Consider the following 22,917-nt stretch of genomic DNA (forward strand, 5'->3'; position numbering starts at 1 on the left):
TTCTTTGAGCAATTATTTTATTGAGGTTAGCGTCACGTGGGCCGCTCACTGCCCCGCAGTGGCAACCCGGCATTGGAGTTTGGCGTGGCGCAGCCATGGCCGTGCATCACACAAAGCAGAGAGAGAGAAAAATAAAAATAAAACACGAACGTAAAGAAAAAGAAATATACATATAAAGAGGACAATGCGTTCTTTCCCTTTCTGCTCCAGCGTGGAGCTCGCCTTTCATTCCGCACAGACACACCCATGCGGCATCCTCGTCAAAGGCCCTCGAGTTGAAGCGGCCCAGAGTCGACAACCACATGTGATTCGCCAACATCAAATAGGTTCGGGAATATTACTGCACAGGCAAAGCTCGACTCAGTCTTCCATGCTGGGCTGGGAAAACGGTTTTACTCTGCACCAACGTGGAACGACGTTTAATGTAGAGCTTCGATTCCCTGCATTTCGCCAATAGTCTAGTACGACCCATTACACAACTTTTCTTGAACGTTACAATTACCATTAAGCTTAACTGTGAGTTTTGCTTGACAAAGCTGGTGAAACAGGCTGTGCTGGCCGTTACCGCCCTTTGCGCTATCCTCCCGTCGTTTTGGGTGTAAAGGTCAGCCTCGAATTACAACTAACATTACCACAAGTCTCGTTTTTGATGGTAAATGGACCATAATAGTTCACATTATGAGCATTACCATTCCGGCACCACACGTATTGTGAATGAAATTATTACAATTGCGGTCAACGCGCGAGCAAACACACACATACGCACAAACACACTCAAAAGATAAGTAAAGTCAGCTATAACTTTCTCGCAATATGACAGGAAACCAAAAGTAGAGTCATCATTGCATTTTTCTCAAAAGTAAGCTACGGCTGAAGATTTGGGCAGCTTAAGAGCGAAATTACAGTGCGGTGAGTTTGCCGCATCATCTCTTTGCAAGAAATCTGAGGATAACTCAAGCACGAATGACTGCCAATTCATCAGGCAGCGCTCGCTCGAGCTACGCTTCATTTGATTGAGTTGAACGACATGGATTCTGAGCACCAGGAACGGTACGTCTGCAGGCGCCTGCAAGGAGGACATAATTTCTGCGCATACTGCTGGATGAAGAGAGCACACATATGTGCAGATCTCTGGGCCATGCAATAAATGAGGTGGCTGCAAAGAATTTGTCGCCAGTAACGGCTGCATCAAACGCTATACCACTGCCACACAACACTGTTCCTTTTCGTCTTCCCGAGGCTTCCTAGAATACTAAACTGCTGGGATGCCTACTTTTGCAGGGCAACGGATCTTCATTCGCACGTTCTTTTACAGTGAGCCAGTGGCAGGTACACAGACAAATCACACACGCCATACATACACAGAGATACACACGTTTGCTCGAACAAGGTACACCCATATTGTTTGAGAGCATGAAGCACTTGTTAATGCCGAAGGAACAATACAAAATGGACCAAAAAACAATAACAACACAAAGTGAGCACTTCTTTCGTAGCCTCGCGGAGACGATGGATGGCTGCCGACTACGAGTAAGTGAAACGGCCAGCTTTCTTTGAACCCTGGCCTTTTAGGAGTCTTTCAGCATATCAGAAGAACTGCGCTTAATCGCCATTACAGAAGTCTCGCTCTTTCTTTGATAGTAATATCGCGTGGGCCTGTCATCTCTCTACATTTCTCGCTTCTGAAGGTTGCGAAAGAACATATAAAATGCACGTAAGAAAGTTCACTGTATGAACATATTCTACTACATTTCTATGCGTATCAAACTCATCAGAGGAAGAAAAGAAGCAGCGAATTAGACATGAGCAACTTGGAGGGGTTGAGCGCAGATTAAATGGCGACTTGTGGTCGCAGGTTCATTCTTCAGCACTCCAAAGATGCATGAACATGGCGTAGACAGTTTATGCTCTGACAGATTACACATGTACATTCAAGGGAATGAACACAAGTGCTCTGATGGCAGCGGCCCTAGACATGTAGATGTTCATGACCTGGAAAGCGAGCAAGTTAGCACGTAACCTAGAACATGTTCAACTAGCAGTGCCCTGACGCGGGAGATGGTAGGTAGTTTAATTTCAGCTGTAGTTACAGTAGTCGACAACCATGACCTTGATTTGCTGGTGCAGCCCACCAAAGAGGGGTGGGGGAGGGGTGGGAGACGGGGTCTGCACATCCGCGAAGGCTTTGATAACGAGAAGTGCCCAGGAACTGTGGAAGAACAAGGTGGCGCTCGACGCTCGAACCAGTTCTTCCGACACAAGTTGGTGGGGTCATGAGAAACACGGGCTCCAGGCCTCGGAGAGGTAATAAATAACAACCTCGACATTTCACTAATTGCTATCTGTTGGAGTATACACTCGATTTTATATTGAACTGCCCGTCCCCCAGAGGGACAGCGACGTTATGGCTTGTCACCGTGGCGAAGCGAACAACTCTCACCCTTCGCCACCAACTGAGCGAAGTTGCCGCGAAGGTTTCAAAACGAACGCGATACTTGTCCTGTTCGCTGGTGCAACTTATTAAAGCCGCGTAATGGGATTCCTGTAGTCGTCAGCTGTTGACCCGCTTCTATTTTGGACTAACTACTGAGACGCTGGCAGTGGCTCCTGTGCTCAGATGTTTATAATGAAATGTCGTGTTCTTCAGAGATGTTCCTTAATGTAACAAGCCTAACAGCTTTACATAAAGGCACCTTTAGTACCTCATCTTTACGCGTTAGGAATTTGTGCAACGTTGCGTCGCTCAGCCATTGCCGCCATGCCATAGTACGCAGCATCACCAATTCACCATGCTTTTTTTAGTGATAATGGCTACCAATGTGTTGCATAGTGTGAATTTATATCTCTGACCTAAATTTTTGTTTTTTTTTAGGTAAGGGGGACAATATCTGAGACCGGATGATGCGCACTTAATTAGCAAAATCGTTCAACAGCTTAAGAGATGTCTGTTACGACCCTAAAGACTGAGAAACGCCTCAACTCTTTCATGAGGAACTAAAGGAGCAGCATGGTCAAATTTAGGCTTGGTTAAGAGGGACGATTCGAGCGCGTATGGCATGGGAGGCTTTGCTGTGTTAGGAAAGCATTGAAAACTAACGGCAGTTAGGTTCTGCAGGTCAGAACGAGCGCATGGGCATTGTACCATTGCGCCGGCTACAGTGCTTCACTTAAAACAAGTTAAAACAACGAAATTTACTCGACCGGCGATCAAAGTAAAGAAACATCACTGCTGAATACCTGCTGCCCACTTTCAGCTGGCCACAGGCAATGTGAGAACAAATTCAGTCGTCACCCGCAAACAGAACAACACTTTTGTTATCCGAGTTACCCTTTAACTAGTCAGACTGGGACAGAAATTGTGCAAGGTCAGAAATTATGCAAGACTAAAGGCGCTTGCTCTTCATTTCGCTTGCCGCGGCATCGGGGTGGCTGCAAATGTTTGGCACACACGCACGCAAGCCCCTGAGCTGCACGTAGTCCGTTGAAGCTTTGCCATGTCCAGCCGTCCACCATCGTGCACTAAACTTAACACACTAAAGCAGAACGCGATGTCGGCTGGCATCATTTAGTCATGCGTCCATGTTTCACTCAAACGATTCTCATCTCTCCTCAAAAGCAGGGTGTCGATACTAAGTACACTGGCTCAAGTATAGGGATGAGCTTATGCACAAAGCACATTGCATGAGTACGAGCAGAGCTATTTAGTGCTAGAGTACCGAAGTACTCTGCTGCGAGGCAGCAACATAACGGCCGTACTTATCGCGCACTCGAAGGTGAGGAACTGTAAGCAAAGAAGATAAGTTATTATCTTGTTTCCAAATTTCTAAGGCCTTTCGGACTGACTTAGCTATCTTCTGTTCATAAAAGAGCTCAGAGAAATTAGATCATATGAGTAATTGCCCCTTTAAAATGCGCTGAGTTATATAGCGATCATGATTCTAATTTACTTGAGTACAACATTATTATTTTTTCCATTTCCATTCAAACTCTCAAACAGGTGTTCTAAAGGGCAAACAGGGAACCTTATAGGAGCATTTCCAAAGCTGTCGCGCAACTTAGATTGCGACGTGAAGCAAATTCGCGATAGTAGGTGGGTACCAGACCTCACAAAAATGATATTACAAAAATGCCACGCCAACGCAGCGGGAGTTCACTCTCGCTCGAACACTGATAGGAAGATGAGGTTTTCACATCCAAAGTGCCTATGAACTGTGTAAAAAATTACGTCGTGATAAGTGATTAATGGGAGATTAAGAGCACCCAGTGACTAACTGCTTGAAGTGAAAAAAGACTGACAGAAAATCTGACAGGACTGGCTGACTGCAAGCAGTCCTAGAAAGTGTTGTAAAAGCGAAGAAAATACAGTCTAATTTTTCGCTACGGCAGCAAACTAGAATGCAAAATAACTCATTACTCAAATAACTATGTTTCTATTTAAAAAAGTAATTAATAAGCGGCACTGTTAGCTGAAGCCAAGACATTAAAGCAGAAAACAAGAAGTGAAGTGGAATTAACCTGGTAATGTTATACTTTTGGATGACAGGAAGTGCTTCCGTACAGACTGCAGCTGATTCGACCTAATTGAAGCAGGGTTTCAACGTCAATTATTCATGTGATAAAGACCCCGTCCGCGCACATTGTTACACTCGCTCGGTGCAAGTGCACTTGCAGAGAAGCCTACTTTGTGATGCAAGTAGCAGGACAGAAGGATGAGAAGAGACAGCAGAGTCATCCGTCCCAGCGGATTGAATACGCCAGTAGATTTACAGGCGCAGACAGTTTTTACCAGAGGGATCACACTTATACCGGCAGCGTGTTGAAGTAATGAGTATGCCGTCCTCCGCTCGCAGAGGACGCGTTGGTCGTCGAAGTGCTCGCGTCGTAACGTGGTCCGGTGGTTCTGGAAGTGCGGCGATGTGGTGACAGTCCGATGGCGGGCCCTCTCAGTGCTTGCCGGATAGGTCGATGTCTACTTGCGCGACAACTTGGTACCTGCGTAGTTAAGAAGCAGAGTGCCGGTTTCCACGATGAGCCACTGAGTGCTATGGCTAAACGAACAAAATATGCACCACTCTATCAATCTTTTTTATGTATACATGCGGCCTAAAAATGACGGTAACAGATGGCGCATACGTGCCTATTGCACACCCGATTCAGTACCATGGAAAGCTTACAAAAAGTGATATTCCGGGGTCCTTACGAGCGACAACTACGATATGATTATGGGGCAGGTCGTAATGGGGGGCTCCTGATTAATTTTGACCACCTGGGTCACTTAACATGCGCCCAATGCGTGGTATCCAATGGCGTTTTTGCGCTTTACTCCCATCGAAATGCGGCCGCTGCGGCCGGAAGTTGATTTCGCGCCCTCGGGCTTAGCAGTGGAACGCCAAAGCCACTACGGCACTATGGCGGGGGTAGTCGCGCCAAAAGTGGGGTGTCACATCTTCACATGCACGTGACCCAGGCTGGTATAATGTAATGATTCCCCTTTTGCACGAATCTATTCCTTTCATATCATGCACCGTTCACAACCGGCCGGTTACGTGGTGATAACGTGAGCGAAGACAACTGACGTTGCGTGAAAAGGAATAGCACTGGAACAGAAAGGAATACGCGGGATCCGTATTCCTTGGTTAACGCCGCAGTTGCCCCTACCAATGATTGTTGCAGGGTTGCGAGAGAATTCTACCCAGAATGAGCGCCGTGACCTCCAGGAGTCAAGAAACTACGTGTCATTCAAGCATGCTTGAGTCACTCTAGAAAAAGTTTCTTGAATTTTGTCACCAATTATGTAAGCGAAAAAGTCCTGTCTATTCAAATTGCCCGCGTGACGCGAATAGTGTTTCGTCTTTTCGAATGTACGCGGGCCGCAGTGATTACTACGAAACGTACAGCCCGGTCCACTGTTAAAGAGAACACACGAGCGTAGAATAACACGCGCGAATTTCCTGGCAAATGTGTGATTCCCCGGCTCTGCAGCACGAGATTCGTGGCTGGTGACGCTGGCATTTTTCTATAGATATGCACCTGCGCAGTGCATCGATGTAGCTTTACCCGGTAGCACCTGTAATGTGCGAGATGCACATAAGTGCGTTTATCCTTTAACAGTAAACTGCACTGTACAGCGATCGATACATGTGTAAATAGCAGACGGATTTGTTCGGCAAGCAGAGAATCGACGAGTGACGACTGTGCTCGCCGCTAACGTAATGAACTATAAGTGCTGCCTGCCTTTCTGGGCGCATGTTTGCTCATCACTGCGGCGTGGCCAACATATTAGACTAAGCTAAACCGGTAAATTGAAAGCTTTAAGCTGCAACTATGTGCGTGTTTACTTGAGTGATTGACTTATTATGGATTGGAAACGATGGTAACAAGCACAATATGCCGCCGACTTCTACACAATGGTAAATAAAAAAAGTGTAAGGTATGGTGATTGTTGAAGTGACACATTTAAGTTATTTGGCAGTTTGTAGACAAATGGAGGGTAATCAAGTGCAATTAAAATGATAATAAAGAAAAAAATAAAGTTTGCAGTCAGTGCGAAAGCTAGCACTATAGCTAGGCATGCTAAAAGGACGCAAAAAGAAAACAAGACGCGAAAGAGTGGAAGCGATGCCATCTTAAATTTCCAAAACTGGCACTCGATCCCACATCGTGGAGAGACAGAGAGCAACAGGGAAAGGAGAATGCAAGGTGGTCAATAAGGGCGGGATTCGATGGTCTACTCTACATGGTGTGAACGCCAGAAAAAAACTCGCTAAAAAGAAAGGAAGTGGAAAAAGTGCTGAGAGGAATATAAATCGAGAGGCGGAGTGCATCCCTATTACCGCCCATCTATCAGGCCCGTATGGGGCAGGAATTGAACCACTAGCTACAGATGTCCGTTCTGTCCACTTTTCCGATACCCTTTGTTCTGGCAGTGGCGTAGGACCCATTCTAATAAACAGACACAAAAGGCGAAAATAATTATAACTGTATTAGCAAATCGCCCCTTTAAAACGCCACAAATGCCGCTCTTACCGCGGGAACAGCTAGGATTGACAAGATAGAAAAGACAAAAAGAAAAGAAAGAAAAAGAAAAAAAAATGAAATACGAGTGGCGACTTCGCCTTGAAGTTCCCGCGACATCTCGCCGTGACGTAATCGACTATGTCAGTGTCTGTTCGAACCTAGTTAAATTCTTGTCGGCAAAGATGAACTACATTATATTCTCAAAGCGCCTAGTAGTGAACCTTGCAAGTTTCAAAAACTTTTGCGGAACGACAACAGCACGAATAAAAAAAAAGGAATCGGTGAAGTCACGATGATGTACCGGGGCTGAGGTTTCAGCGCGAAATAATATTTAAAAAATTGGAACTTTGACCTTAATTTCCTCGTCCAAGAATGAACTAATTACCACTAAATTAACGTAAATAGTGTTTTAAGGAGAATGCTTCGTTAGTCGACAGTAGCTTAACAATCTAATCCACTTTAGATTGTCCCTTTACGCATGGTACTCAGCCCTCGCTGCTCGTAGTTTTTGGAATCGCTTGCCAGATACAGAGGACTTATTTACCGACAATGAAAGGATTACAACTGCAAAGAAAATAAACAGACTCAACCTGACAACTTTTGACAACTCTCCTTGCGAAATAGAGACCCCATAAACACGACAACACAGCGAAGTCCGTAATGTCAAAATGACGTCCCTGGTGTTGTGGATCGATCGCAAAATTAAAAAAAAAGAAGCTGGAGTTTCTCTTTCATTTTATCCGCTAATCTTTTTCACCCAAAAAGTGCTGATAGAGCTGTCTAAAACAGGGCTTCTCACTTGTGTGTCTAAAGGGTGAGATATTAAGGAGGGTGGAATGTGAGATTTCCCGCGCCACGAAGCAATGGAAGTCCCAGAATGACTACTACAGATTCCAAATGAACGCGTATTTATCAATACGATGTGTCGCTACACTCCGTGAATGCTAATCGCATTACCCTCAAAAGTCCTCGTGAGAAGGCTGTTCCCGGAATCTTTTGTTCTGTCCACGTTAAAATTTATGCTGGTGCTAAGTTTTGCTGTTTACTATGCCGTAGTTTGCTTTCGCCAGTTTTCACTCAAAAGTGGAATGTCCAAGCGAATCATTCTGCGCAAAAACTCAAAATAATAGTTTTGAAGAAGAGTGCGATTTTTCAACGTCCTTCTTGCCTTAAAAATGAAACTACCCTCCAACAAAGTCTTGATTTGTAATCTGTGGGGTAGAATGCATTTTAAATTATTGGAACAGATGTGACTAGCGATGCGGAATTGCTGCTAATGTCAGGAGGAGTGCAGAAAACCATTCGAGCCTCGCGACAGCGCTACGTGAATCGGTAGAAGCGAGCCAATGAAACTATCGAGATCAGGTGTCGACTTGATATCTAAAGTATATAGTGCTAAGCCTAGTCACTACGGCGATCGGTGCGTAAGCTGCTACTGCCGAGAATGAATCCTAATGATCCGTTGCAGTACGGGAACGCCTATGCCCTCAAGTGCATCGTGTTGACGAATTTTGGTGCTCCGCCTAGTTCGCAGCCGTAAGTGCCGTCAGCTGTGCCTCTCGCTGTTTTATAGCAATTTTGTTCATTTATTCCACCTTTGCGCGACCTTTGAGCCTCGAGGTTATAAATATATCGAGAGTCTATATAGCTGCTGATATTTGGACGCCATCTTTCTTTGTATGCCTTGAGGCGTAGAGGAAAACTTTGAACGGAAAGCGTAGCAGAAAGATTGCTTGAATTACTTTAATCTTTGAAATGGTTTAATATTGCTATATCAATCTTTGATTATATTTACCCGAAAAAGTTATCTTAAAGGCTCCAAGAGCGCATACCGGGTCTGACATGCGAAAGAAAAAATATCGTTTTTGAAAGCGATATTACCCTCCTATTTTATTAGTTTTGGCGGGGCTCTCGGTACCTTAGATGTAGCGAAAGTTTGTTTGCGATAGCGTCCTCCTAAAGGGCACAGCATTTCTAGATGCGCAATCACGGTTCAGGAAATCGGAGTGCTCGGACATTGTAGCGTCGATACCGCGAGGCCGCCGCAGTAATGAGAGGCCGCCTTACCCAGAGGATCCTTTCGAAGAGCCGGACGAACCGCTGGAGGAACCGCTGGAGGAACCGCGCACCGACGACGGCCTGTTGTAGCTGCCGCTCGCCTTGTAGCCAGAGCTGGACGACGATGACGATGACGAAGGCGAGTACCTGCTCTTGGTGCGACCCGAACTGTAGTGGCCGCTGCTGCTGGCGCTCGCGTAGTTGCCGTAGTGGTGAGACTTGTGGCCCGAGGAACCATGGCTGCTTCCGGACGAGTACTTGATCACTGCCGGCACGGCTACGGCGTGCTGGTGGTGCACGGCGGAGACCGGTGCCGCATACTGCGCAACGAAACCAAGCCCAAGCGCTCACGGTAAGAATTCGGGAAGGAGCCAAGGGTTGGCTTGAGAGTTGAGGTGCCAGAACACAAACACCGCCACCTCTACCCCTGCCCCCCACCCCCTCGCCAACCTCCTTCCCTCTTTTTGTTTCGATCAGCAAGGTAATGCAATAAAGAAAAAAAACACAGTAACAAAAAGTTTCGAAGTGGCTGAATGTAATTCCCAAAAACCTAGCTATGATACCGGGCAGAGTTGGGGAGCGGAGCCTTTCATTTCATTCCCACTCCATTCTGGAGTGGGAGTCCCGAAATTCCGCTCCGCGAGTTGGATCATTCCCACCCCTGGAGTGGCTGAGCTGGTTCATTCCAATCCGTCGACTCCAGTTATTGAAACGCTTTCTCTGCACTTGCGTGCCTAGTAAGAAAAACTGCATCTTTTTGAAGTCTTTTCAAATAATGTTACGCACTTTTTTTCCCACATGAACAAACACCACTTTGTGGCCTCTTTTCAGGCCACTGTTGCCTTTTGATCACTTGAGTGTAGCAAAGTACACAATAACCTATCCCGCAGTGGGCGAGCGCAATTATTTGAGGAAAAAGCAGGCAAGCAGAATTAAGATGGTGGTCTTCAAGGAAAATGCTGCTGTCGCAGTAAATGAGTTCCGAGCCGGTGGAATCGCTGAAGTTTGCTGCGTTCCTTTGTTGCACATTTACCGGCATAATAGCAGGCATTACTTTCAACCACGTCTCTCTGACCGCCTGTTATCGCGCCTTCTGGATAAACGACATTGTACGAAAAACCACGGTGTGCTTTTAAAATAACCGAAGACCCACGCAGGGTGCTGCCGTTCGCGATGTGGATGTTCTCGGCGTGCATCCCTATGTCGTAGGTGAAGCATGCTCCTTCTTAACCGAATCATTTTTGACAACTGAACTCTTTAACTAGCTGTCAAGTAGTTCACTAAAGCCAAGGTGTTAACAAACTTAACTTCTTAACAATAAGGTAAGGGGTTTATTCCAATCACACGTTGCTCTCTTCAAATGTTTTTTACATTGTAACAAAGAAAAGATTCCGAGTCATCGGAGCGTAAAATCTATAGATTACCGCATTGTCAGCATTAAATCAGCAGATATGGTCACCTAAAAGTGGGTAGTGAAATAAGCATATTGAGTAAAAATTGAAAAAAGAAGAAGTAACAAATCGGCCCATCGGTCTAGTTGAATTGGCAAATTTATCGGTTTTGTAGTATTGCTCAAAATAAACATTTATCGTTCCGGGACTATGTGTCTGTTTCATTCCGGATTCTCTGGTTCCCATTCCGTTCCCAATCCATCTGCCAGACTGGTTCGATCATTCGATTCCCATTCCATTCCGCGAGTTTGAAAATGAGGAATAATTCCGGGATCGTTCCAACTCCGGAGTTGACACTCCGCAACTCTGGCGTTGGGGGATAAAAGTTAACTGAACAGTGGTAAGGTGCCTCAGACAGGTTGGCCTGAGGCACCTTGCCTCTATTGATCCACCTTTTATCCCACAAAGAGTTTCCCTCTGTCGGCCCCTCTCTTGACTTTGAATGGCTATGGTGTGGGATATTATTTCGAGTGGTGTGTATGATTAATGATGTAACTGAGCGTGTTTGTACCGTTTTCTTTTCCATCAAGTGCCAGCGTTTATCTTCCAGCGAATTACAAGTGGCATGCCACAGAAAAGCATCCGTGTCAGTGCATATCGGCGCAGATGTCTCTGATTGTGGCAGTCCTCACGATGGACGCAACGACTGGGCTGATAGGGCACGAGTAGATTGACACATAAAAGGACGAAGCAAGAGTGACTACTTTAAAAACACGAAACGAACACACGACTTCCAGAAGCCTTGTGCCGATTTGAACCAGGCGCACTTGAAACAGAACAAAGTATCACAGTTTTTCGTTGCGCGATATGCACGTATACCGTGCATTCGTGTGCCTGTCAGCAATCAGCCAATCTCAACGTGGTTTTGCGTTGGTTGCAGGTCATGTTTACTGCATGTTCTGCTTATTGCGGGTAGGTCTTCGAGGCCAGTTCAGACCTGCCAAAATATACTGACAGATTTATCGAGGTCTGGTGAAGCAAAATGAAACAATATGGCTACCTAAATGATGGCGTGTGATTCGAAATCCACCTTCGGAATTTCTTTCCTGTTATCCTAAGTTCTTTCCTCTTAATAATTTTATTTCTGCATCTGATGCTACTACGTCGCTTTCCAATATCCGGCGGCGTATTTTTGGTTTTGTTTTCATTATTGTTGATGTTTATTGCTCTGATGTGTAATTTTTTATTCTTTATTGTACTGACTCCCCTGTAGAGCTGCATAATGTAAAAGAAAAGAGAAGAAAAGTATGCAAAAGACATAAAAGGGTCGACCCAATAAAGAACAGACCGAAACCAATGCTTCTCCTTGCCTGTTCTCGTTCCGTCTCTTTTTGGCGCTGTTCCGCATCACGCAAACCGTAGATGAACACCAGCTAACACCTCCGCCTTAACTGCGGTATGGTTGCGACACAATCTAATGAAAGCAATTCACTGCACTGCACGAATACAAAAGAAGCTCAACACAATGACATATAGTTTGTCTGAAGTCTCACGATCAGCACTGGCACCGCTGCGCAATACTAGAGTTTCCAGAGCACAGCAACGACGGAAAACAGGGATATGACATACAAGAGTAGCAGGAGCAGCACTTGATTGCCCATGTCCAGGGATTTGGGCTTTGCCCCTTCGGCTATGTGTCAAACTTCACTGGAGTACATCCGCGTAACTCAATGGCAGTATTTACCAAAAAGAAAAAAAAGAGAAAACAGTAACGATATTCAAAAGTCCCCTTGAATTTCAACAAGAGGGTGTGCCCCTTTAATAATTCGTATTTACAGCACTTAGCCCCAACGTGTTTGCTGCGTTACAGCATCGTTTTATTGCGACAGCAGTTATATGGACACTTCAGGCGCAGTTCTGCTTTCGCCGTCGCTGTGAGGTTCCGTATGAGTGAAAGCGTGTGAGGGTGAGCCGGCGTTCGCGAGCGAGGAACGCGGCCCGGATGCGTGCCCTCTCCTGGGGCGCGCGAGGCAGAGAGGTCAGGCGAGGGAGGAGGGTTGTTGTTCGGCGGCCGCTAGAGCTAGGGTGCCTCGATGTCCTCCTCGCCCCCCGCTCCGTAAAGAATGGAGACAACCGCGGCGTCTTCTACGGCGTTGGCCACGCGAATCGCGGGCGCCGTAGTAGACGCCTTTAGGCTGTTTCACATGGCGTGATTGGGGCGAAAAAAAAAATCGTTCTGCCGCGCACGTCGCAGAGCAATTTTTGCTGACAGCTTTCACATGAGTTTGTGGTAGAGCGATTCCCGTCGCAGCGATGCGCAAGGTTGCCTTCTGCTCACGAAGTATCCATGCCTCCATCGTTAAATAAAAACGACATGGAAACTAGTCAAATATTCGAATTTTCGTTTTATTATTCGGTAATAGAATAGGTACACAATTGTTTAACGTTTAAAAGCGTTGGGACTTTACGACAGCTTGCAGATACGGTGAGTGAGGCACTGCACAACACCGCAAGTATGAGCGTGTGGCTTGTGCGGCGTCGGTGGGTGGTTTCGTTTAGTACACTATAGTTTCGTTGTTACTATGGAAGCCACAACTTTTTTTTCCTGGATGAGTATTTGCTTTTCCAGAAGAACAAGCTACTATTGAGTGTGCATGTATAAGCAGCTGGCACAATTTGCAGCGATGAAGAGGTTGACGACGGTGGCGATCAAGTGGGTACGTTCCTTATGTTGAAGTGGCGTCCGTCTCCCGACCTCTAGCGTGCAGCTTCTCCTTTTAAACGAATTGTGTAAGCGGACGAAAAAAAAAATTATGAAGCTCCTAGGCCGCAGGCGCTGGTGGGTACGCCCTATTAAAACATAACTAAATCTGGCGCGTGACGTTGCTCCACAGAGCTACCAACGCGCGGTAAAACACGAGAGCGCCTATTTCGACGGCGCTTTGTTTCGTCACACATTGCCCCTCCCACATCGCTCCGATCGCTGCGACTCAGCGACGGCGCGACCAACTTGTTGGAATCCAGTCGCGGAGAGCCCACGACGTCGCGGCGGTAGCTGAGCGACGGAATTCGCGTTGTCGCTCACTGAAAATCACGCCATGTGAAACAGCCTTTTGGCGGACGCCGTGGGGACGCGTTGCCGGCACTCGTTTGTTTTGAAAGCAATCTGCGACGAGGCCAAAGCGCGTGCCCGCGCGGGTCTCATATTCAAAGCGATTTGCGATGTTTGCAGAGTGCGCGTAGTGCCGGTAGCTTCATATGTGCAGTGCTTTCGTAGTTTCGTTCGCGTTCAAGCAACAGATGCGCGGATGTCAATTGGCTCGCGGCTGCTGCCGCGATTCCTAACTCCAGACTTTTCACAGCGAGTTTCCGCGCTCATTGAGCGAGACGTATTCATGTTTACCTGTGCGCGCGTGACACCGTGCTGGTTAATTTAATTAAAACACGTAGACGGGCTAGTTGGTTTGAACCCATGATAGAATGTGCAAGGGCGACTGAAGAAGGACGTAGAAAGAAGCGGCCACACAAAGGCAGTTCTGTCTCTGTGTGTCTGTTTCTTTCTACGTCCTCGTTTCGTCACGCTTACACATTCTATCATTGTTAATTTAGTTAGTAAGCGAGTGTTTACAAGTTTATACGGCCGATAAAACTATTATCCTTACGTCGTACAGCTATCTACTAATTTGCTATCGCAATCGTTGCTTCGCCTTTCGGGCGGAACTGCGAATTTTTTTGTCTGGATCAAAACACTGCTCTAACGCAGCAGGAATGCTGCAAATTCGAGTGCCATATATAAGCATGTTATCAAAAAAAAAAAAAAAAAACTTTCAGCAAGCAACTTCGAGAGGGTACGCCTCTTGAAGTTGCTAACAGCAGAAGCTTGATGTTGGCTAGTTGGTTTAACAATCTTGAAGAAAAGAGCGCTACAAGGACGCGGACTAAAAGAACGTGTACGACGGACTAGTGCCTGTCCGTCGTACATGTTCTTATTTTAGTCCGCGTCCTTGTAGCACTGTTTTCTTCAAGTTTGCCAACAGAAAACGTTTGAAATTCGGGTGTACTTTTGAAATGTCATCTTTGAAAATGCTGCACACTGAGTTGTGCTGGTGCATTGCGGTGAAGTTCGACAGATAGCTCCAGGGGCAATGTTAAAAATTTCTGGGTGTACCAAAACATTGCTCACACAATGCCCCCCCACCCCCCAAAAAAAAAAAATTGTGCTGGACGACATTAGTGGGGAGATGGCCTTTAATACAAGACATATTTTACACTTGTCTTAACGCGAACACTAAAGGGCAATATTAAGTCGAGGTAAACAGCTTGATTAGCGTTAAAGAGCGAGGAAGTGCCCATCCGAAGAGGTAATTCTACCGATAGCAGATATTCGTAATCGAGAGATGGACATTAACGTAAAACAGAATTAGCACCGCACTGCGATAATATCGTACCAGCTCCTACACTGTAACATATCCCGTTAGTGACTGGTAATTCTCTGCCAACCAGAGACAGCAAAAAAAAAAAAAAAAAGAAAAAGGGATAGTTTCCTTGCACTTCAACGTCAAATCAAATGTAGTCTAAGTTTTATAGAAGTGTGTTACAGAAATCTTATTGGGTACTACTTCACCATTTTTACGAAATTATTGACCCTTTAAAAAAATCACAAGCTTGCATTCGTGGAGTTCACACTGCGTCCCCACACCCCAAAAAATAAAGAAATAACATAAATAAACTGCGGCTCACGCATCGTTAAAATGCTGATTATTGGCTGGCTAGATCGTTGTTGTTGATTCTGTGCATTTTCCCCATTTTATTTAGCGCACCAAAGGAATATCAGTTCCCGAGTTGCACATTAATGACCAGTTCAACAACCTCCCAGCTTGTCGGTATTCAAAGCGGTCTATGGCTGTTAATGGGCGGCCTTTCGGTTCAATGCAGGCCGACCATGACCTCCAGAGTCATGGCGTCCCTACATAAAAGTGGAGTCGTTCGTGGCGGGCGGTTCCTGTAGTGGAATAACTGTCTAAGTCAACTTTCAGCATAAAAAAAAAGAAGAAAAACATGCTGCGATGTTGCTACACTGGTCATCTAACAGACCGTACTGAATAATTTTTTCTTGAATATGCTTTTAAAGAACCTCGAGTGTTTTTCCAAGAACGGCGCACCTTATGGCCCTGTGTCACTTTGCAACCTTGAAATCTATCTATCTATCTATCTATCTATCTATCTATCTATCTATCTATCTATCTATCTATCTATCTATCTATCTATCTATCTATCTATCTATCTATCTATCTATCTATCTATCTATCTATCTATCTATCTATCTATCTATCTATCTATCTATCTATCTATCTACGTATCTGAACAGGTTTCACTTTCAGGATTCTTCTGATAACGATATGTAAGCATGCAGACCTGTTCGGGCAGGTGACTGAGCGCCGACGCAGCCGACGAGGCTCCGTGCGTCACGTGGTGGACGGCTTCGAGAGGGGAGCCTCCCGCGTGCTGAAGCGCCGCCGAGGCGGAGGAAACGTGCCGGACCGCGTCCAGCGCGGACTGCCTGGAAGCGTGCTGCAGGGCGGCGGCCAGGCCGCTTGCGCCCAGGCCTCCTCCTCTACCTCGTCCTCCTCCTCCGGAGTGCGTCACGTGGTGCACGGCCGCGATGATGGGCGCCGCTTCGGAGGCCGAGCCGTGTTGGTAGTGGTGGAACCTGAGGCCTCCGTGACCACGCTGGGCGGAATGCACGGCCGCGGCCAGCTGGCTTGCCAGCTGTCCCTCGTGGGCGCCGGACGAGTGCCAACCGCCCTTCCAGCCGCCCTTCCAGCCATGGCTCTCCTCGTGCACGCTGCGCAGTGGGGGAGAAAAGTTATGCAGAAACCATGGAAGACGAGTGTCATGTACTGGACAAGAACGAGTCGTATGCACTGCTTCGAGGACGAGGACGAGCTAGTCTAAGCCTTGTGCCTGCATTACACGAGCTGTGTGACCTCTCGCAGCGGAGCTGTACTATCTGAGGGCTTGATTAGACCATAACGCCTCTAGAAAGTCAACGTAAGCGAATATCCCGAACGAACAGACTAAGAGAGAAGTGGTTTCGCTGAAGAAGGGAAGATTGGCGCTATCTTCTGCAGCCCTTGCGGGAGCACGGCTCAGCGCCAGACTAACGAAAGACCTAGTGACAGTCACCTCCTACCTCGAGCACCGTTTTACTCAGCACCTTTCCTCGCCTTCTCGGAGTTCCTTCGTGGCAGCCGCCGAGAGCTACCGCGTCCAATTCTTACTCTCCTTGGCGTGTCGGCGTCAACGCCGTCTGTGTTCTACGGAACGTTCGTCTGCGTCTGCTGTGTATACTTCGTGGGCAAGAATCCGCTATGGATTCTGGCTGGGAAAAAACGCGCCGTTTCCCTCTGCGCGTTTCCTTGCCCTCCCTCCCTCAAGTCCGACCACCGTCGTACCACCTAACACGAAAACAGTCGAAAGCGCCAAAGAAACGTGTTTGCTTTAATTGATTAAAGTTATTATCGGGTGTTACGTGCCAAAACCACAATTATTATGAGGCACGCGGTAGTGAGGGAGTCCGGATTAATTTTAATCACCCGGAGTTCTTTAACGGGCTTTAGTAGTTTAAGAACCCCTTTTGAGGAGCAGTTACTTCTAGAGGAATGAGAAGGCGCTTTTAGCGGCGCGCCGCACGTTGCCTCAGAGAAAGCTCACGAATACGAAACCATCATCGCTTCTGCTCTGCTACTGTGCGATGAGCGGCTGGAAATGCAACTGCGTTTTCCGTAGCGCACTATGCTTCATTCATGCTGCAAAACGTGGAACGGTAGAGGGAAGGCGTCTGCATTAGTTGGCTGCAAAAAAAGTGACTGTCATATTAAGAAATTTAATGAACTTGTGTTACCAAGTCCACGCACCGCTGCTACATAAGGACTGTCTGTGTTGCCTGCCGGCCACCCTTCGAAATTCATGGCTTTCCTTGAGGATAAAAAAATTCACTCTTGCGCCAGCGTTGTTTCGTTAACCTCTAAAGGAGGGACTCCAACCCCGAAAAGTTGGCAAGAGTGAGTACCGCTCATTACACAGTGACAAAGGAAGTAGCAGCGCTTCCTGGCATAGTACAGGTTCTCGCTCTTTATTTGCCGATATCCACACCAACTCACACACCAGCTTTCGCTCACGTATAAAGAATAAGTGAATGTGCTCACTCTTAAATCAATGCACCGAAGCATGTGTAATGGCGACTATACCAACTACACACGAATGTGCGAAGCTGAACGTTTCGTTACAGTCGACAAAGTAAACGAGTGAATAGCGATAATACGTCCTTGCTACAAGCTAAGTACAGATCATCTACCTTCCAAACCTTGTGCGCAGCAAGAACAAACCTATCGCAATTGAGCACATCCGCGAGGAGTTATGCAGGAAATAAACAAAGAGATAGTGACAGCGGCGAAGAATTTTACTGAGTCAGAAAGTGACAAGCCGCTGCTTCAAAGTTTTTGCCAAATAAAGAATGAAGAGCAAAACAGACGGATCCTGATTTAATTCGTAAGCGGAAAGTTTGAACACCTTGTAATACATATGGTCCGACTTTTAGTACAAGCACCGTATACGCTGTTCACGCCGTTGTGACAAGGCGCAATGAGCTCCGAACGTGCTTATATATAATCTGAAGCTGTGGCCGAAGCTTCGTGTCGTCTACCCAGTCACCGCCTACGATATCCGCCGAAACAATGTGTTTGCCGAGCCACACCGGGCAACACGCACATCCACCGTAAACACAAAGGCAGCTAAGGCAAGCAATGGACGCACCACCACATGATCAAACACAGCGGCACCCATGAGATCGCCGACAAAGCGGTCAATACTATTTGCCTTTATACTTCGGACGCTTTGCGTGAATGTGTTTCCAGCGTTACCAAGGGTATTGATAGTGTAAAATCCGCGCTATAGTGTGTTGTATATGCAGCAGTTGTATATAACAGTATGGATAACACATACTATATAGTGCAAGAGTGCAATAGTACCCGAATACTCGGCGTAATAGTTCTGCGCAAACCCACAAGGTGGAGAGAAGTAATTAATAAAGGTAAAACGAGACATCCACCCAATCGTAGAAATTGCTACAAAAGAAACCCACACGGATTCCTCAAAAGAAAAGCCTCGCAGCGGAGGAAAAATTCGTCTTGGTCCGAGACTCGAACCCGGGACCAGCAACTTTCCGGAGCAGCCGCTCTAACATCTGAGCTAACCAAGCGGTTAGCAAATGAACAGGGACGAAGTCGAAGCCATCAACCACTCTTGCCTTTGCTTCGACTTGGTTCGAGTGTCTTTGTTTCGCTATTTTTAATCTTAAAGACGTTGCACGAGATCTGTACTGCTTTGTCGGACAGCATGTGAGCGACTTTAGCGGCATTTGACACCTCGAGCTAGCAGATGCCAACCTCCAAGACAGAAGCGGACAACAAAGGTGCATGATTAACTGCAAAGAAATTAATTCCTGCCACACCCAAGAAGGCCAGTCCATGTCGAGCAGACACACCGCGTAACATGACAAGTCACAGACACACTCACTATATGGGAACCGGCTTCTTGATGTAGACAGGGATCTCCTTGATGACTTTAATGAGTTTATGGATCGGCTTTGGCACCGGCACAGGTACGGACTTGAAGATGGGCACCAGGAACGGCTTGGGAACAGGGACGTGCACGGGCACCGGGAATGGCTTCTTGACCGGCACGGGCTTCGGTACTGGAACGATCACTGGCTTGGGCACATGGATCGGTATTGGCAGCGCCACTGGTTTTGGTATGGGAATGGACGTGCGGTGGGGCACGAACTTCAATACAGGAATTGGAATCTGTGCCAGAAAACACGTGGAAAAAGCTCACAGTCACTTTAGCATCAGCTAAAGAGGATGAAGGCGAAAGTCTGCACGCTCAAGAGACACACACATTAAAGTATTTGACATTCAATTCGAATGCGTTGTTACTTTCTATTGCTTGTTTTCTTCCACCAAAGGTCATTGGTGGGAGTGTAAGGAGTGATTTAATTAACTCCATCTTAATTGACTTTGACTTCTGGTTTTTAAGGCGAAAGCCTTAAAACCGGTCATCGGTCAGTCCACTTTGAGCGAAAGCGCATCGACAACGCAAAATGTACAAATATTACTAAGAATGTTAACGCGAAAGCCTAGTTGGGCGTTCCATTTAGCTGCTGCTGAACTTTGTGCTGTACTTTCTGCTGATCTGCTGTTGAACTTCCTGTTGGACTTTCTGCTAATCTGCTGAGGAACTTTTTGATGAACGCTCTGCTGATGTACTGTTCATGTCGACAGTGCCTCGCCTATGTTAGGAGCGTTGTAGGCACAGAGAATCTTAAAGCCTGAAGGTAGTTGTCGTTTTCCTCAACGCCCTCCGGCGCCGCCGCTGACATTTCCCTCACCTCTCCTACCGTACTCCGTCGCCCTTTCTCAGAAACCTCCTCCGGTGCTAATGTTTTCCGTTCCCGGTGCGCTTCGTTTTTCTATAACTCACGACGCGGCTTTGAAACATCGAGATCTAAGGCTTTCGCCTCAAGAAGGCTACGAACCCTCGACCTTCGGTAGGAGTAGAACCCCGACCATTTGTGGCTGTCCTACATATGACTTTTGGTATTATTGAAGGCCGAGTAATTAGGATAGAGTTAATGCATTCGAACACACGACCTTTGGTGGGAGTAGAACCCCACACCTTTGGTGGGAGTCAAACCCACCACATGTAGGGGTAGTTAAGGCGAAATAAATTAAGGCGCAGATAATGAAGGTATAGTTGAGTAACGCCCTCGAACCAACGACCTTTGGTGGGAGACGAAAGCACGAACTTTGTTGTTAATGAAGGCGAAGTTAATCAAGGCACAGTTAATTAAAATAAAGTTAAGGCACTTGAACCCACGACCTTGGGTGGAAGCCGAACCCTCCACCTTTGAAATTAAAAGGAATGACTAAGCGAAGTACACGAAGCCAATTAAGGGGTATGATTAAGCGAATCAAGGGGATGAGCAAGCGAATAAAGTGTGATGCCTAAGCGAAGTAGACTAAGCAAATTAAGGGGGTGTGCGGGTCATGTGTTCGTCTTTAATGCATCGGCACTTGGGCTTTCGCCTTCAAGTCGTCTCAGGGATAACATAACAGACCGTGTGAATGTTTAACACCAAAGGTCGTGGGTCCGAGTCCCACCTATGGTCGTGGGAGCGACCGTCAATGTTAGCACGATCAATTTTGGTGCCATGAATCTTGGTCCCATCAAAGCTCGAGGGTTCGATTCCTACCTGAGGTCATGGGTTCGAGCGCCTTAATTACCTTTGCCTTATTTACACCAAATGTTGAGCTGCCACCAAAGGTCGTGGGTTCGAGTGTCTTAATTAACTCTCTTAATTGTGCCTTAATTAGCGTAGCTTTAATAAACATCGAAGGTCATGGGTTCGACTGCCACCAAGGGGCGTGGGTTCGAGTATCTTTATCAACTCTATCTTAATTAACTGAGTTGTAATGAACCATACTTGATTAACACCTAAGGTCATCGGTTCGAGTCCCAGCAACGGTCGAGAGTGGCACCATCAATTTTGGTACCATTGAATTTTGTTGCCATCACGTCAACCATCAATTTTTCGATAACGCCGGACAATGGATTTTTCGACCCATGAAGCACTTAAGGATTTTGCCTTAATAAAAATGGCGTAGCTTTTACTTTCTTCCTGGGTAAACACCCGGCATGTTAGCAAATGCATGAATTGGATGTACTACTTCGTTCTACCTTGCAAAACGCTGCTACAACACGGCCGCCAGAAGGCACAGACTGCACGGAAGAGGCAGCCTCGCGTGCTTGGATTGCGGCGAGGAGGAGACGCTTGAGCACCTTCTACTCCGCTGCCCGGCCTTCGATGTTGAGCGCACTGCGCTATTTGCATCATACCGTCGTGTGGGACTGCCCTGTGACTCGGAGGGAGCACTTCTCTTTCCGGCAGCCCACCCTTCCATTGTCAAGAAAGTGCTTCCTGCCCTACTTGACTTTTGCTGTGACACGCAGCTGAGAGCATGGCTGTAAGCCCCGCATTGCTTCTTCACCCTTCTTGTTATTTTTTTCCGCTTCTCTTCCTTCTCTCCCTGATCTTTTTCTCCCCCCTCCCCTTTCGCTGTGCAGTGCTGTTGAGGTGTCCTCCTCTGAGAGACAGTTACGGCACTGCACTTCTCTCTTCCTCTCCTTCAAAAGTCACTACACACACACTACGCACCTTGTAAAACGCATATTTTAACACGTATCATAGAAAGCCAACAAACAAAGACACGAAGGACAACACAGGGGAAATTATTTGTACTTCCTAACTGAATTAAAAAAATAAATTAATGAAAATGAAAGTCAATCAAAAAACAACTTGCCGCAGATGGGGCACGATCCAACGTCTTCGCATTACGCGTGCGATGCTCTACCAATTAAGCTACCGCGGCGAGATTTTCGCATCCACTTACTGGGGTATTATCGTGTTACTGCTGGAACTAGCCCTGAGAGTGTTAGCCAGCGCCACCACTGACAAACCTTGGCGGCGGATGTGGAACATCCTTTCTGCCGCCCGCGTCAGGAGTACGGGATCTTCTTGGGTGAAGGCAACTGGTCAATAAACCCACACATGCTACCTTAAGGCATCAATGTTGCCGCATGTGAGACTCTCGTTATGTAATGAACAAGAAAAAAGGCGTTAAAAGAGAGGCCCAACCGGGTTCCTCGGTTTACACCTTTCTTCTCGCTCATATTTTAACACGAGTGTTTTATGCCGGGGTCCACGATCAACTTCCTGCTGCGGATGTCACGTCGGCGCGAACGAATAAAATATGCTTTCTGGATGGATGGATGGATGGATGGATGGATGGATGTTATGAGCGTCCCCTTTGGAACGGAGTGGTGGATTGGGCCACCAAGCTCTTGTTATTTTGTTGCCTAATGTCCTACCTATGTTAAAAAAGAAAAAGAAAGAAAGGGAGAAACACCACACGATGAATTCCCATAACCAAAGTTTCTGAATATTGTGAACTTTGTTTTTGTACGTCTCCGTTTTTTGTTGTGTCACTGCTCTTCTTGCACCAATCTTCCAATCACCTCTTACTAATCTCTATTGGGGACCTGTTCACTTTCCCCACGCTCAAGCCGAACCCAAGGGCCCCAAGGAGGCCAATGGTGCCTAAATCGACCTCTGGGCAGACATCTTCACATTCCAATAGAACATGCTCTATCGTTTCCCTAGCTTTACTTCAGCAAGCGCATGCTTCTTCTTCCTTCTTATACTCGCTTTATAAGTACGCGTTCTAAGGCATCCTGGTCTCGCTTCGAAAAGTAATGAGCTTCCCTTTGAGTTATCATAAATTGTTTCTTTCCTGTTTTTCTTTTTTTCCTCTTAAGTAGTTACTCATGGCCG

At 46.6% G+C, this 22,917-nt stretch overlaps 1 protein-coding gene across 1 annotated transcript in view; it reads right to left on the reverse strand.

Annotated features, from left to right (window-relative positions):
- LOC126537730 (uncharacterized) overlaps positions 1–22,917 on the reverse strand; it is a 146,538-nt gene continuing 123,621 nt past the window's right edge. Inside the window, exons 3-6 of the mRNA XM_050184818.3 lie at positions 19,044–19,330; positions 15,882–16,311; positions 9,085–9,395; positions 1–4,992 (exon numbers count right to left, since the gene is read on the reverse strand). Coding sequence (XP_050040775.1) covers positions 4,944–4,992; positions 9,085–9,395; positions 15,882–16,311; positions 19,044–19,330 — 1,077 coding nt within the window. The 3' untranslated portion in view covers positions 1–4,943. The remainder of the gene's footprint in view (positions 4,993–9,084; positions 9,396–15,881; positions 16,312–19,043; positions 19,331–22,917) is intronic.

Source organism: Dermacentor andersoni, chromosome 4 (genome assembly GCF_023375885.2).
Source record: "Dermacentor andersoni chromosome 4, qqDerAnde1_hic_scaffold, whole genome shotgun sequence".
Classification (NCBI taxonomy): domain Eukaryota; kingdom Metazoa; phylum Arthropoda; class Arachnida; order Ixodida; family Ixodidae; genus Dermacentor; species Dermacentor andersoni.